Genomic DNA, 12,937 nt, shown 5'->3' with positions numbered 1-12,937 from the left:
GAACAATGACTGAGATTCTCAACATCGAGGAAGAGCCAGTCTTTGACGATCGCATCGTCAAGATTGAGACTCACACATACAACCCGTTTGCCAACACAACATTTGGATACAGCGACGAGATAAGAATACCCATACAACAACAGGATTTATATACGTTGCCGTATGAGAGTTTCCTCTACATCGAGGGTGAACTGCGGATAACTCATCCAGTTGAGGGATCCAATGTGATGCTGGGAAATAATTGCGTCGCATTCATGTTTGACGAAATTCGCTACGAGCTCGATGGTGTGGAGATTGATCGCAACAGGAATGTGGGAATAACAAGTCTGCTGAAAAACTATGTGACAATGTCATCCGATAGAAGCGTGATTATGCGAAATGCAGGCTGGGATAGCCCGACTACTGTGAATGGATACTTTAATTTTTGCGTACCACTGCACATGTTGCTGGGATTTTGCGAGGATTACAAACGCGTGGTTATTAATGCGCGTCATGAGTTGATCCTAATACGAGCGCGCAACGACAATAATTGTCTGTATGGAAATTCTGCACTGGAGCCTGTGATCAACATATTCAAGATACAATGGCGAATGCCACACGTGTTGTTGAGCGAGATTAAGAAGCTGTCGATGCTGCGCGCTCTGGAAAGCGGACGTTACCTCAGCATGGGTTTCCGCTCGTGGGATCTATACGAATTTCCGCTATTGCAGCGTACGACCAAGCATTCGTGGGCCATTAAGACCGCGACTCAACTGGAGAAGCCGCGATATGTAATTTTTGCTTTGCAGACAGGGCGTAAAAATGTCATGTCCGAGGATACGAGTCGATTCGACAACTGTAAATTAACCAACGTGAAACTCTATCTGAACTCGGAATGTTATCCGTACGACGATATGAATCTGGATTTCGATAGAAACAGATGGTCGATTCTGTATGACACGTATGCGCGTTTCTGCAAAAATTATTACGGATACGAGTATCTCGAGCCGAGCCTCACCATCACACGGTTTTTACAAAACGGTCCGTTTGTGATTATCGATTGTTCTCGACAAAACGAATCGGTCCAAGAGCGCAACGGTGGATGTGAGATTGGAATTTGAGTGTAAGGAGAATATACCTAATAATACCACTGCGTACTGCCTCATCATGCACGATCGCGTGATCCAGTACAACCCGTTGACCAACGTTGTGCGCAAAATCACCTAAAAAATGTTTACACAACTACGCGTGTGAGGGAGGGGGAGGAGGATACATAATCATGATGATGCGAGATGTCTGATGTTAGTGAAGTAATACCTCTCGACTGACTCACATCGAAGAGATCATGTCCGCACCAACGTTTGTCGACCTGCAAGGATTTATCCTAAACAAGCGATTTATCGTAAAGGAAGCGGCAATCCTGAGAAGAGGATATATCATGTCACACTATTTCTTCGCATGCCCTGTGCCGTGGAGCGTGCTTATAAAGTCGGAAAGGCGCCAGGCCTCATGGATAACTCAGCATCATCACAGCTTGCAATGGGAGGATGGAAATGTTCCATACTGCATGGCTCAGCGCTTGATCACGGCAGCTATCAATGGCATAAATGAACAAGACGAGGAGGAAGAAGAAGAGTCCTCTCTCGTGTATGTAAAAGGACTCGAAAAGCGAGAGTGGCTTGCCGAAATAGTGGACGATGCGTGCAGCGGTTTCATGATTGAGACCTTGGATGCCATATATGAAGATGTGCCTGCATTAAATAAATTAGATCCCACATATACTCTACGATGTAATAAACATGTAAAAAATTGCGCGTTACAAAATGTATTTAAATTATTCAATTGGTGGTCGGCTAATCGCGACGATCATCCGTTTTTTGAATAAACATATTATTTACATACTATTCTCTTTATTATTTTTCCTAACCAGATATTTCTAAGAATTCCTTTCTCCTAATATTTTAAATATTTCTCACGCAATCGTATTTCTAAGAATTCCTTTTACCCCCACTACTTTTAAAAATTTCTCACGCAATCGTATTTCTAAGAATTTCTTTTACCCCCACTACTTTTAATAATTTGTCTTTCCCTCCAGATATATTTCTAAGAATCCCCCTCTCCTAATATTTTAAATATTTCTCTTTGTTCTTTCCCTCCAGATATATTTCTAAGAATCCCCTTCTCCTAATATTTTAAAAATGACCGTTACTCGATTATTAGTACCTTATTATACAATCAGTCTTTCGTTGACCGTTCTAACTGACGGTTCACTTTTTAATACCCTCGGTTCAAAGAAGCAGCAGCAGCATGAATTACTACATGCCGAGACGCGATGAAACATGCGAGAAGAAATGCGACGAGTAAGTATAACTTTTTTGTATCTTTTATATTTTTAATTTTATTTTATATATTTTTTTTTATATTCTATATTTAAGGCATTTTACGAGTTATAATTTCTTTTTTCCTAATTTTATTTTATCTTTTTTATCTAATTTTTACAGCGTTTCGCTGGAGCCTCGTGCGGTTCGCATACTTGGAAGACGATACGCATTGACGGCAACGGAATTCAAATTCCTCGAAATCGGCATCAGAGTGGATCCGCCGAGTTATGTGGAGATCGCCATAGGAGATCATCGGGGAAAACAGCTATTACTATCTCTCGAAACGTGGAAAGGACTCTACGAGCAACGCCACGCTATTCACAATTACCTGAACAATGACTCCTCCTCCAACAACGATGTGTATAATTGCATAAGTGTCGGGCCGCTAACAGTGCGATTTCACAAGATAAACGGCACCAAGCTCATAAGTCTCGAATCGGCGGACGTGCGCATGATGATGGTCGAATCGACGTTACATCGTATGTTCGAGCTCGATTCATGTATCGAAATAATGTACGATCGATTGACGAGGCTCGTTGCAACGGTTGATATCAAATATACTCAATTCTCCAATATTGCATCCACTGTAACGAATGCGAGAGAATTGTCGAATGCGATACGCGCTAGCAATGCCTTCAACATGCACCAACTTGTCGATTGCGAGCTGGTGGCTTTAGTTTTTAATATGTAATAAAACTTTATATATAATTATGTATTAAATATAAGACGAATAAATACTTATATGTATATCATGGTGTACTTTATTTGCGCGCTACCCGTTACATACTTTGCGAGATATAATTATTGTGTCAAGGACAATGCATTCAGCGAGAAAAAAATCGATATTTTTATCTTACGAGATAAGACCATCCATGTTGCGGCAGAATCGATAATTTTATCTTACGAGGCGCATGCGACCGTCTCATTAAGAGAGAAAGAAAACGGGCCGCAGCGCGAGAGAGAGATCCAAGTCTGGATGCAGCATGCATTCAAGAGTGAGAGAGAGGGAAGTAGCGGCGAGAGAGAGAAGACGCACGCATTTGATGCAGCACGCATTCGAGAGAGATGCGGAAGTGAGGTAGAAGACGCACGCTTTCAAGAGTGAGAGAGAGGGAAGTAGCGGCGAGAGAGAGAAGACGCACGCATTTGATGCAGCACGCATTCGAGAGAGATGCGGAAGTGAGAGAGAAGACGCACGCATTCAAGAGTGAGAGAGAGGGAAGTAGCGGCGAGAGAGATTCGGCGGCTCGGGCCTGCGGCGAGAGATGCAGCGGCGAGAGAGATTCGGGGGCGAGAGAGTCGGCGGCTCGGGCCTGCGGCGAGAGAGATTCGGCGGCTCGGGCCTGCGGCGAGAGATGCGACGGTGAGAGATGCGACGGTGAACGAGAGATGCGGCGGCGAGAGAGGCGACGGTGAACGAGAGATGCGGCGGCGAGAGAGGCGACGGCGAGAGATGCGACGGCGAGAGATGCGACGGTGAACGAGAGAGATCCAAGCCTGGATTTTGCGAGAGAGAGAGATGTTGCGGCGAGGGATGTGAAGGAGAGATGCGGCGGCGAGAGAGGCGACGGCGAGAGATGCGACGGCGAGAGATGCGACGGTGAACGAGAGAGATCCAAACCTGGATTTTGCGAGAGAGATGTTGCGGCGAGGGATGTGAAGGAGAGGAGGAAAAACATTTTTTTATTTTTTTATTTTAATAAAATATATATATTTTATTCATTACTTTTTACATTAGTTTTTACATATTTTTCTATAAGGAAAGAAGAAGGGAAACATTTTTTTAATTAATAAACATTTTATTATATTAATATTTTTTTATTTAATATATTACCGCCGGCATTAGCATTACCCGAGGTGTACCGCGTGGAGGTTGCCGGTCGGATTTACACCTCATATGTCAGAGTATGTGCATGTGTGTATGCGTGTGTGTACTTGTACATGTGTTGCAGTAGAGATGAGGACCCCGCGGTTCGTCACTTCCGCGGTATTTAATGACTCCAAACCCTCTCTACTGTGTGTGTAAATAAAAAATAAAAAATAATATATGTAAAATATAAAAAAATATAAAAATATAAAAATATAAAAATATAAAATATAAAATATAAAAAAATATAAAAATATAAAAATATAAAAATATAAAAATATAAAAATATAAAATATAAAATATAAAAAATATACGGTGACGGCGAGTGAGCAGCGAGAGAGAGATGTGGCGGCGGCTCGAGGTAGTGGCATCTACACATAGAAATATAATAACAATAATTTAATATTTTATAGATTTTTTTTGGTATTTTAATATACTTACAGCCCTGACGGGACAGTGAGAGAGAGGGGGGGTCGCATCACCCATCGCTGTCATCGGACTCGACATCTGTGCATAGAAATATAATAATTTAATATTTTATATATTTTTTTGACATATTATATATATTTTTGACATATTATATATACTCACGTCCTTGACATGTGGGACAAGCGTTGGTCAGGTAGAATATGTATAATCTTTCCCGGCACTCCTCGCAACGCAGTTCGGGTACATTTATGTACCGCGATGTTGTGTGTCTCTCGAGGGTTGTGATGCTTATGAATCTGCTCCTGTTTCTCATGAAACAGCGAAAGCAGATCCTAAACGACCCCCATGGTACGGCGAACGCCATGACATACGACGCCACAATGCATACCCTCGCTGTCTCGTCGAGGGATGCAGTGGCGCGTATGCCATACATCCGGGACCTCACCGACTCCCGGACAGCGTTATCAGTATCGTACCCGTCGTCATCTTCATCTTCATCGTCATCGTCATCGTCATCGTCATCGTCATCTTCATCGTCATTGTCATCTTCATCGTCATTGTCATCGCCGTCTTCTTCATCGTCATTGTCATCACCGTCTTCTTCAATGGGCACGATATCAACATCCATTTCTTCTATATCATCTAAGATGATATTCACCTCCCTGTCGTACACAGGGTCGTACACCGCACCATCACTGTCACTGTCGTCGTCGGAGATGGTTATAACTTCCATCTCGTCATCCGGGACGACGACCACCTCCATCTCGTCATTAGGGATGACCACCACCTCCATCTCTTCATTGTCGGAGATCACTACTTCTATGTCTTTCTCCATTTTTGCAAAAACAATTGATTCTCGAGTCACTTATTGCGCTGAAATGTCACCGTACTATGACCCGGCAGTGACATCGGTCCTCATTATATATCCCGGTCATCCCTTTGTTCATGCAATGATGCAATTATCTCCGAAAGATGATCTCCGACGAAACAAAAAATAGCGGCTGCTCAGTAGTTGTCTATCGACATGTTTACACCTTCCGCGAAGACATATCTACTCTCTCTCTCAGAACACGTTGATATCACATATGTTGTACACCTATTTTATCACAGAAAAGATAAATAGGCTGCCGACAAAAAATCTGGCGATGATGATGATGATGATGATGATGACGGTTCTCTCCTATCTGACTCCTCCTCCATTTCTTGGTCAGAATCATTTTCGGATGATTGTGTTTTGCATGACACCGATGGTGAAGGCATGTCCATGTAGCCAAATTCATAGTTGTCCACAGTGAAATAATCGACACAATTTTTGTATCGACGTTGACAACATGCGACTCGCTTGTGTCGCTTAGACGTTCTGGTGCATTTAGATAAATCACCAGCCACTCTTACAATGTCTTCATGCGTTTCCAGGAACTGGGCTACACGTCTTGTATGCAGTTTTCGCACACCAAGTTCGCGATTTTGTACATATTGTACAATTGAAGTCACCGCTTCACGTTTATTACAAAACGGGTTATTTTTTTTTTCATTGTGACAGCATACCTCGAGATGTCTATACCATCTCTCAGCAGTCTTATAACACCCCTTCTCATGACACTCTGCATGATTTTGCGGTGCGCTCTCTATTTTTCAATGTCTTTTCACTTATTCGCACTTTTAACCTCAGCCTATTTTCGCTGACATTCGCTGCAATCCCTGATCATCGGTGCAGGACCGTCAATATGCGTTCGCATCCACGGCCGATTGTAGTGTTCGAGGCAGCGACGATATGTCTGAACCTCCGGATCCGTCTTAATGTGCTCTGGCAGTTTTTCCCACAAATGCTCTACGAAATATCCGCACTTTTGCAGTAAAACAATCTTCGGAATATATTGCAACTGTTCGGCACTTAAACTGAGAATGTCGGAAGCACTTGATAGTATTATTTAATAATCGTTTATGTCCCGAGTTCTTATGCACCGGCGCAGGCGAGGATCTGTGTGTGTCAGTGGGTAAATAATCAAAATCGGTTTAATATGAGAACTGATATAATTGCTGCGTTTGAGTTCGCTACAGAATATTCGCGGTATACATCCGCACGCGACAGCAGTCGGAAACCGAATCTCCTGATCGCGCGTTACATTTCCTCTTGTCGCCTATCTTCTTGACATTCGAGAATCTTCTCACCTAATCTTTTTCACTCGTGTTATTATTCTTTTTTCTGTCTCGATGCTAGTTGTCAAACGTCTCGTCTGTTATGTTTTCTCTTTACTGGTTTATTTTGTCTCGTTTTTGTTTTCGTCCTTTTGTATGTCTCTACTTATACCCGGGGAATATGTGACGATATTATCGCCACAGGACTCCCCCGCCAGTGCTATACGGATAGCACGATATTCTGATGCGTGGACGCTGCGAGTTACATTTTCTTTTTTTCTCTCGACGTAACACTGCACCTGTCTACCACAACACCATAAAGAAATTCGCTAGTATGTGATCATAATACGGTCGTTCGTGCTCGCCTATGCGTACGCGTGTCAATTCCTTGGGAACAAAACAAAAAAAAACTAAATGGAATACAATGGAACAGCGATATAAATACAGAAACACTAATAGGTCAAGGGAAATAGTCGCTCTCTCGGAACCTCGCGACCCGAAATAATTGTTCTCGCCTCCGCGTCACAGGCCCGCCTGGAAGTGGTCCGGAAACCGAACCTTTCTTCCTGCTCTCGTCGTCGTCTCGCCCCGTCGGCGAGGCGGCCTCGCGCCCTTGCGCATATCTCGATCGACCTCTGCATCCCGGCCTTGCGCCGTCGCCTCCGTCGGGCCCCTATCTTCCGTCTCGTACTCTGTAACCAGATAAGCGGGTTTTATGCGATCTATGGAGATCGCTTTTTCTTTGCCGTGCATACGCACGACAAAGACTTTGTCGCTGCGGCTGACAACCTCGTACGGTCCCTCGTATGGCGCCTGCAGCATCTTCCTCGGTCCGTCGCGTCGCACGAACACCTGCCCGGCCGTCGCTAGGTCTTTGTAAACGAACGGCCGTCGCTCCCCGTGTCGGGTTCCGTCCACCGGCCGCAGTCTCTCGAACTGCTCACGTAGCGTCCTGACGAGGTCGACGGCGCTGTCCTCGTTGTCCGTCGGCAGCCGGCTTAGGAATTGTCCCGGGATCCTTAACGTCTGTCCGTACACCAATTCGGCTGTGGTCGCCTGTAGGTCGTCCTTCCACGCTGCTCTAATCCCCAGCAGGACCGTCGGCAGCGTCTCCGTCCAGCGGTCGCTCTGCTGGCACTTGATCGCCGCTTTGAGCTGGCGATGAAACCGCTCGACCATTCCGTTCGCCTGCGGGTGGTATGCCGTCGTCCTCAGTCTTTCCGCTCCCGTCATCTCGCTCAGTCGTCGAAACAGACTGGACTCAAATTGAGTCCCTTGGTCTGTCGTGATTCGGAGGGGTGCCCCAAACCGGCAGATCCATCCCTCGTAAAAAACCCTTGCGATCGTCTTCGCCTCCTGGTCTCGTACGGGGAACGCCTCCGGCCACCTCGTGAAACGGTCCACGCACGTGAGGCAATATTGCTTGCCCTCCGAGACCGGCATCTTGATGATGTCCAGGTGGACGTGCTCGAACCTGTTGGATGGTACGGTGAATTTTCCCAAGGGCGCCGACACGTGTCGAGACACCTTGGATCGCTGGCAGGGCACACAAGAACGAGCCCAATTGCGGCAGTCCACTCTCATCGACGGCCAGACGTAGCGTTGTGCCACGAGTCTGCCCGTCGACTTGATCCCTGGGTGTGCCAGGCCGTGCACCAGGTCGAATGCGGTCCGACGGAAAGACCTTGTCAAATATGGCCTTGGTGTCGGCGTCGCTGTGTCGCAGTAGATCGCGATTCCGGTTCCGGGGATCTCCACCTTGCTCAGCTTTAGTCCCGTCTCCCGTCGCAAATACTCCTCGAGCTCCTCATCGGTCCTCTGTGATTCCGCCAGTGCGGCGTAATTCATAGGAGCTTGGAGCTCCTCGATTCTCGATAGCGCGTCCGCCACGACATTCTCCTCGCCCGTCACGTGCCGGATGTCCGTCGTAAACTGTCCGATGTAGTCTAAGTGGCGGAACTGGCGCGGCGTGCTTTTCTCCGGTTTCTGTCGGAAAGCAAAGGTGATTGGCTTATGGTCGGTATATACCGCGAACGCGCGCGCTTCCAACATGTGCCGAAAATTCTTGACCGCCAAGTATATCGCCAGTAGCTCTCTATCAAAGGCGCTATACTTCGATTCGGCTGGGCTTAGCTTCTTCGAGAAGAAAGCTAACGGCTCCCAGCCGTCGCTGCCCCGCTGTTGTAATGCCGCGCCGACGCTTTGTTCGGACGCGTCAGTAAACAACGCGAGCTCCGCGTTCGTCCTCGGGTGCCTCAGAAGCGCGGCCTCGGCCAAGCCTTCCCTCGATGTTTCGAATGCTCGTTGAGTCTGCTGCGTCCACGATATCGGCGTCTTGCCCTTAATGTTCTCTCGAAGAAGATCATTGAGCGGTGCCAAAATCTCGGCAGCTTTAGGCATGAATCTTCGGTAAAAATTTACCATGCCCAAGTACCTCCTCAATTCCTTCGCGGTCCTCGGCATCTGACACGCGAGGATTGCCTCCACTCGCGCCGGCAGCGGTCGTGTTCCTTCGTCGGACACCTCGTATCCGAGGAATTCCACCCTTCGTTGTCCGAATACGCACTTCGTGGGGTTGATCACTACCCCGTATACTCGCAAACGCTCAAACACCGTCCGTAGGTGCTCGTGGTGTTCTTCCTCTGACGATGACGCGACGAGGATGTCATCGATGTATGCGTAGCAGAATTCAAGGTCGCGCAAAACCTCATCGATGAACCGCTGAAACGTCTGTGCCGCGTTGCGTAATCCGAACGACATGTATGGAAATTCATACATGCCGAACGGCGTGGTGATCGCCGTCTTCGGGATGTCCTCCTCCGCTACCGGTATCTGGTGGTATGCCCGCACTAGGTCCAGCGTGGTAAAAACTTTCCTACCGCCGAGGGCCTGCGCGAAATCCTGTATATGTCGCACCGGGTAGCGATCCGGGACCGTTCGCGCGTTCAGCGCCCTGTAGTCTCCACAGGGTCGCCACTCTTCGTCCTTTTTTGGCACCATATGTAGGGGCGCCGACCAACTACTCCTTGAAGGTCGCGCGATTCCAGCTTCCACCATCCTTCTGAATTCGTTCTTCGCGGCCGCCAATCGGTCCGGAGCGAGCCTCCGCGGCCTACACGCGACAGGCGGTCCCGGTGTCGTTTCTATATGATGTCGCGTTGTGTGGATCGCTTCTCTTGGGCGCCCGTTTGGCCTCGCGATGTCCGCGTATCGCTCCAACAACCGGTGATACGGCGTCTCTCCCGTGACCGCTTTGACGCAGGGTGCATCGCATCGGATGCATCGTCCGCGCGCGGTCAAGCTCGTCACCTGGTCGACGAGACGAGAATTTCGCAGATCGACGAGGAGTCCGTAATGCGCCAGAAAATCGGCGCCGATTATAGGTCGCGAAACGTCCGCGATCACGAATCGCCACAAAAATGCACGCCGTAATCCAAAATTTAAAACTAATGTTTCTGTCCCGTATGTATATATTGGTGTGCCGTTCGCGGCCGAAAGTTCGTAGGTCGATCTCTGTCGCGGTCCTCGAACCATTTTCCGAGGATACACGCAGAGATCCGCGCCCGTGTCAATTAAAAAACTCACTTTAGTGTTCGCGTCGGTTACGAACAGGCGACGCGCCTCGTGGCCCGAGTCACTCGCCGCCACTAGCGACCGGCCCCCGCGTTTCCCGACTGCATTGTGCAGGGCGGCCTGCATTGTCGAGCACTCGGTCCAAATTGCCAGTGATACCAGCAGATTCCACTGGCCGGCGGATCACGGCTTCCTGATCGCTCTCGCGGGCGCGAATGCGAACGCTGGCGTGGACGCGAACGCGAACGTCGTCGGTCGTCATCGCGGTCCTCTCCGAAACGACCGCTCCCGATCGCCTCGATCGACCGCCGGATGGCTGTCAGCTGCTCCGCCATCTCTTGTTGCATGGCCAGCCGCATCTGCGCGAGTCGTACTTCCATCCTCGCTTCCCAGGACGCGGGGTCAACCGCACTCTGACCCTGGGGCGTCACAAATTTCGTCGCCTCCGCCACTTGAAATATCGGCGCACGGGTCGCCTCGACTATCGCATCCGCGATGTCCGCTAATTGTTCGGGCGTATCGGCCGCGCGCGTCACTAAATGCGGCTGAAGATGAGCCGGCAACCGACTCAACCAGATGGTTCGTAAAATCTGGTCGCCGACCACGTTTCCGGCGAGACCGCGAAGGTGGCGCAAAAATTGCGAGGGCTTTCGATCGCCGATCTCCTCGTGTTCGAGGAGCCTCCGAGTTTTCATGCAATGATGCAATTATCTCCGAAAGATGATCTCCGACGAAACAAAAAATAGCGGCTGCTCAGTAGTTGTCTATCGACATGTTTACACCTTCCGCGAAGACATATCTACTCTCTCTCTCAGAACACGTTGATATCACATATGTTGTACACCTATTTTATCACAGAAAAGATAAATAGGCTGCCGACAAAAAATCTGGCGATGATGATGATGATGATGATGATGACGGTTCTCTCCTATCTGACTCCTCCTCCATTTCTTGGTCAGAATCATTTTCGGATGATTGTGTTTTGCATGACACCGATGGTGAAGGCATGTCCATGTAGCCAAATTCATAGTTGTCCACAGTGAAATAATCGACACAATTTTTGTATCGACGTTGACAACATGCGACTCGCTTGTGTCGCTTAGACGTTCTGGTGCATTTAGATAAATCACCAGCCACTCTTACAATGTCTTCATGCGTTTCCAGGAACTGGGCTACACGTCTTGTATGCAGTTTTCGCACACCAAGTTCGCGATTTTGTACATATTGTACAATTGAAGTCACCGCTTCACGTTTATTACAAAACGGGTTATTTTTTTTTTCATTGTGACAGCATACCTCGAGATGTCTATACCATCTCTCAGCAGTCTTATAACACCCCTTCTCATGACACTCTGCATGATTTTGCGGTGCGCTCTCTATTTTTCAATGTCTTTTCACTTATTCGCACTTTTAACCTCAGCCTATTTTCGCTGACATTCGCTGCAATCCCTGATCATCGGTGCAGGACCGTCAATATGCGTTCGCATCCACGGCCGATTGTAGTGTTCGAGGCAGCGACGATATGTCTGAACCTCCGGATCCGTCTTAATGTGCTCTGGCAGTTTTTCCCACAAATGCTCTACGAAATATCCGCACTTTTGCAGTAAAACAATCTTCGGAATATATTGCAACTGTTCGGCACTTAAACTGAGAATGTCGGAAGCACTTGATAGTATTATTTAATAATCGTTTATGTCCCGAGTTCTTATGCACCGGCGCAGGCGAGGATCTGTGTGTGTCAGTGGGTAAATAATCAAAATCGGTTTAATATGAGAACTGATATAATTGCTGCGTTTGAGTTCGCTACAGAATATTCGCGGTATACATCCGCACGCGACAGCAGTCGGAAACCGAATCTCCTGATCGCGCGTTACATTTCCTCTTGTCGCCTATCTTCTTGACATTCGAGAATCTTCTCACCTAATCTTTTTCACTCGTGTTATTATTCTTTTTTCTGTCTCGATGCTAGTTGTCAAACGTCTCGTCTGTTATGTTTTCTCTTTACTGGTTTATTTTGTCTCGTTTTTGTTTTCGTCCTTTTGTATGTCTCTACTTATACCCGGGGAATATGTGACGATATTATCGCCACAATTACAAACATTCTGAATGAAGCGTGCGCTCGCCAGTGGTACTATGGCCCGGCAGCTGCATCGGTCCTTATTATATATCCCGATCATCCCTTTGTTCGTGGGGATGATGATGCAATTGTTAATTCGCGAGAAATATTTGTGTGATATCTTCGGAGAAAATTTAGATATCGCTGATAATTCTTAGAAATACATAGATAAATTTCACCCCGTCGGATCGACACGCCGGATCGGATTAACATGTCGCAACTTGTACGGATCAACCCGCTTGATTGTCGGCAAACCTTTTGTTCTTAGTAATTCGCAGAATTATCTTATCAAACTTAGATATCCGATTGTCGGCGCTCAGCCTAAAAAACGGCGGCAGCCATTTGCAGAATTTTTATCTTATCAAATTTAGATGAAGAAACGCAACCCCCTTGATTGTCGGCGCTCAGCCTAAAAAACGGCGGCAGCCATTCGCAGAATTTTTATCTTATCTT

General features: G+C 47.3%; 2 protein-coding genes across 2 annotated transcripts; one reads left to right on the top strand and one right to left on the bottom strand.

Annotated features, from left to right (window-relative positions):
* The first annotated feature begins 1,083 nt into the window (after nt 1-1,083).
* LOC146724779 (uncharacterized) lies at nt 1,084-3,101 on the top strand. The gene is made up of 2 exons (XM_085489664.1): nt 1,084-2,339; nt 2,481-3,101. The coding sequence occupies exons 1-2, from the start codon at nt 2,287-2,289 to the stop codon at nt 3,049-3,051; spliced, it is 624 nt and encodes a 207-aa protein (XP_085345790.1). The 5' UTR covers nt 1,084-2,286; the 3' UTR covers nt 3,052-3,101.
* Nucleotides 3,102-10,442: 7,341 nt separating this feature from the next.
* LOC114944340 (uncharacterized) lies at nt 10,443-11,063 on the bottom strand. The gene has a single exon (XM_029320235.1). The coding sequence runs from the start codon at nt 11,061-11,063 to the stop codon at nt 10,443-10,445; it is 621 nt and encodes a 206-aa protein (XP_029176068.1).
* Nucleotides 11,064-12,937: the final 1,874 nt, after the last annotated feature.

Source organism: Nylanderia fulva, unplaced genomic scaffold (genome assembly GCF_048542155.1).
Source record: "Nylanderia fulva isolate GAGA-0341 unplaced genomic scaffold, ASM4854215v1 Scaffold117, whole genome shotgun sequence".
In the NCBI taxonomy this organism is placed as follows: Eukaryota; Metazoa; Arthropoda; class Insecta; order Hymenoptera; family Formicidae; genus Nylanderia; species Nylanderia fulva.
This window is presented reverse-complemented; position numbering and strand designations above follow the sequence as displayed.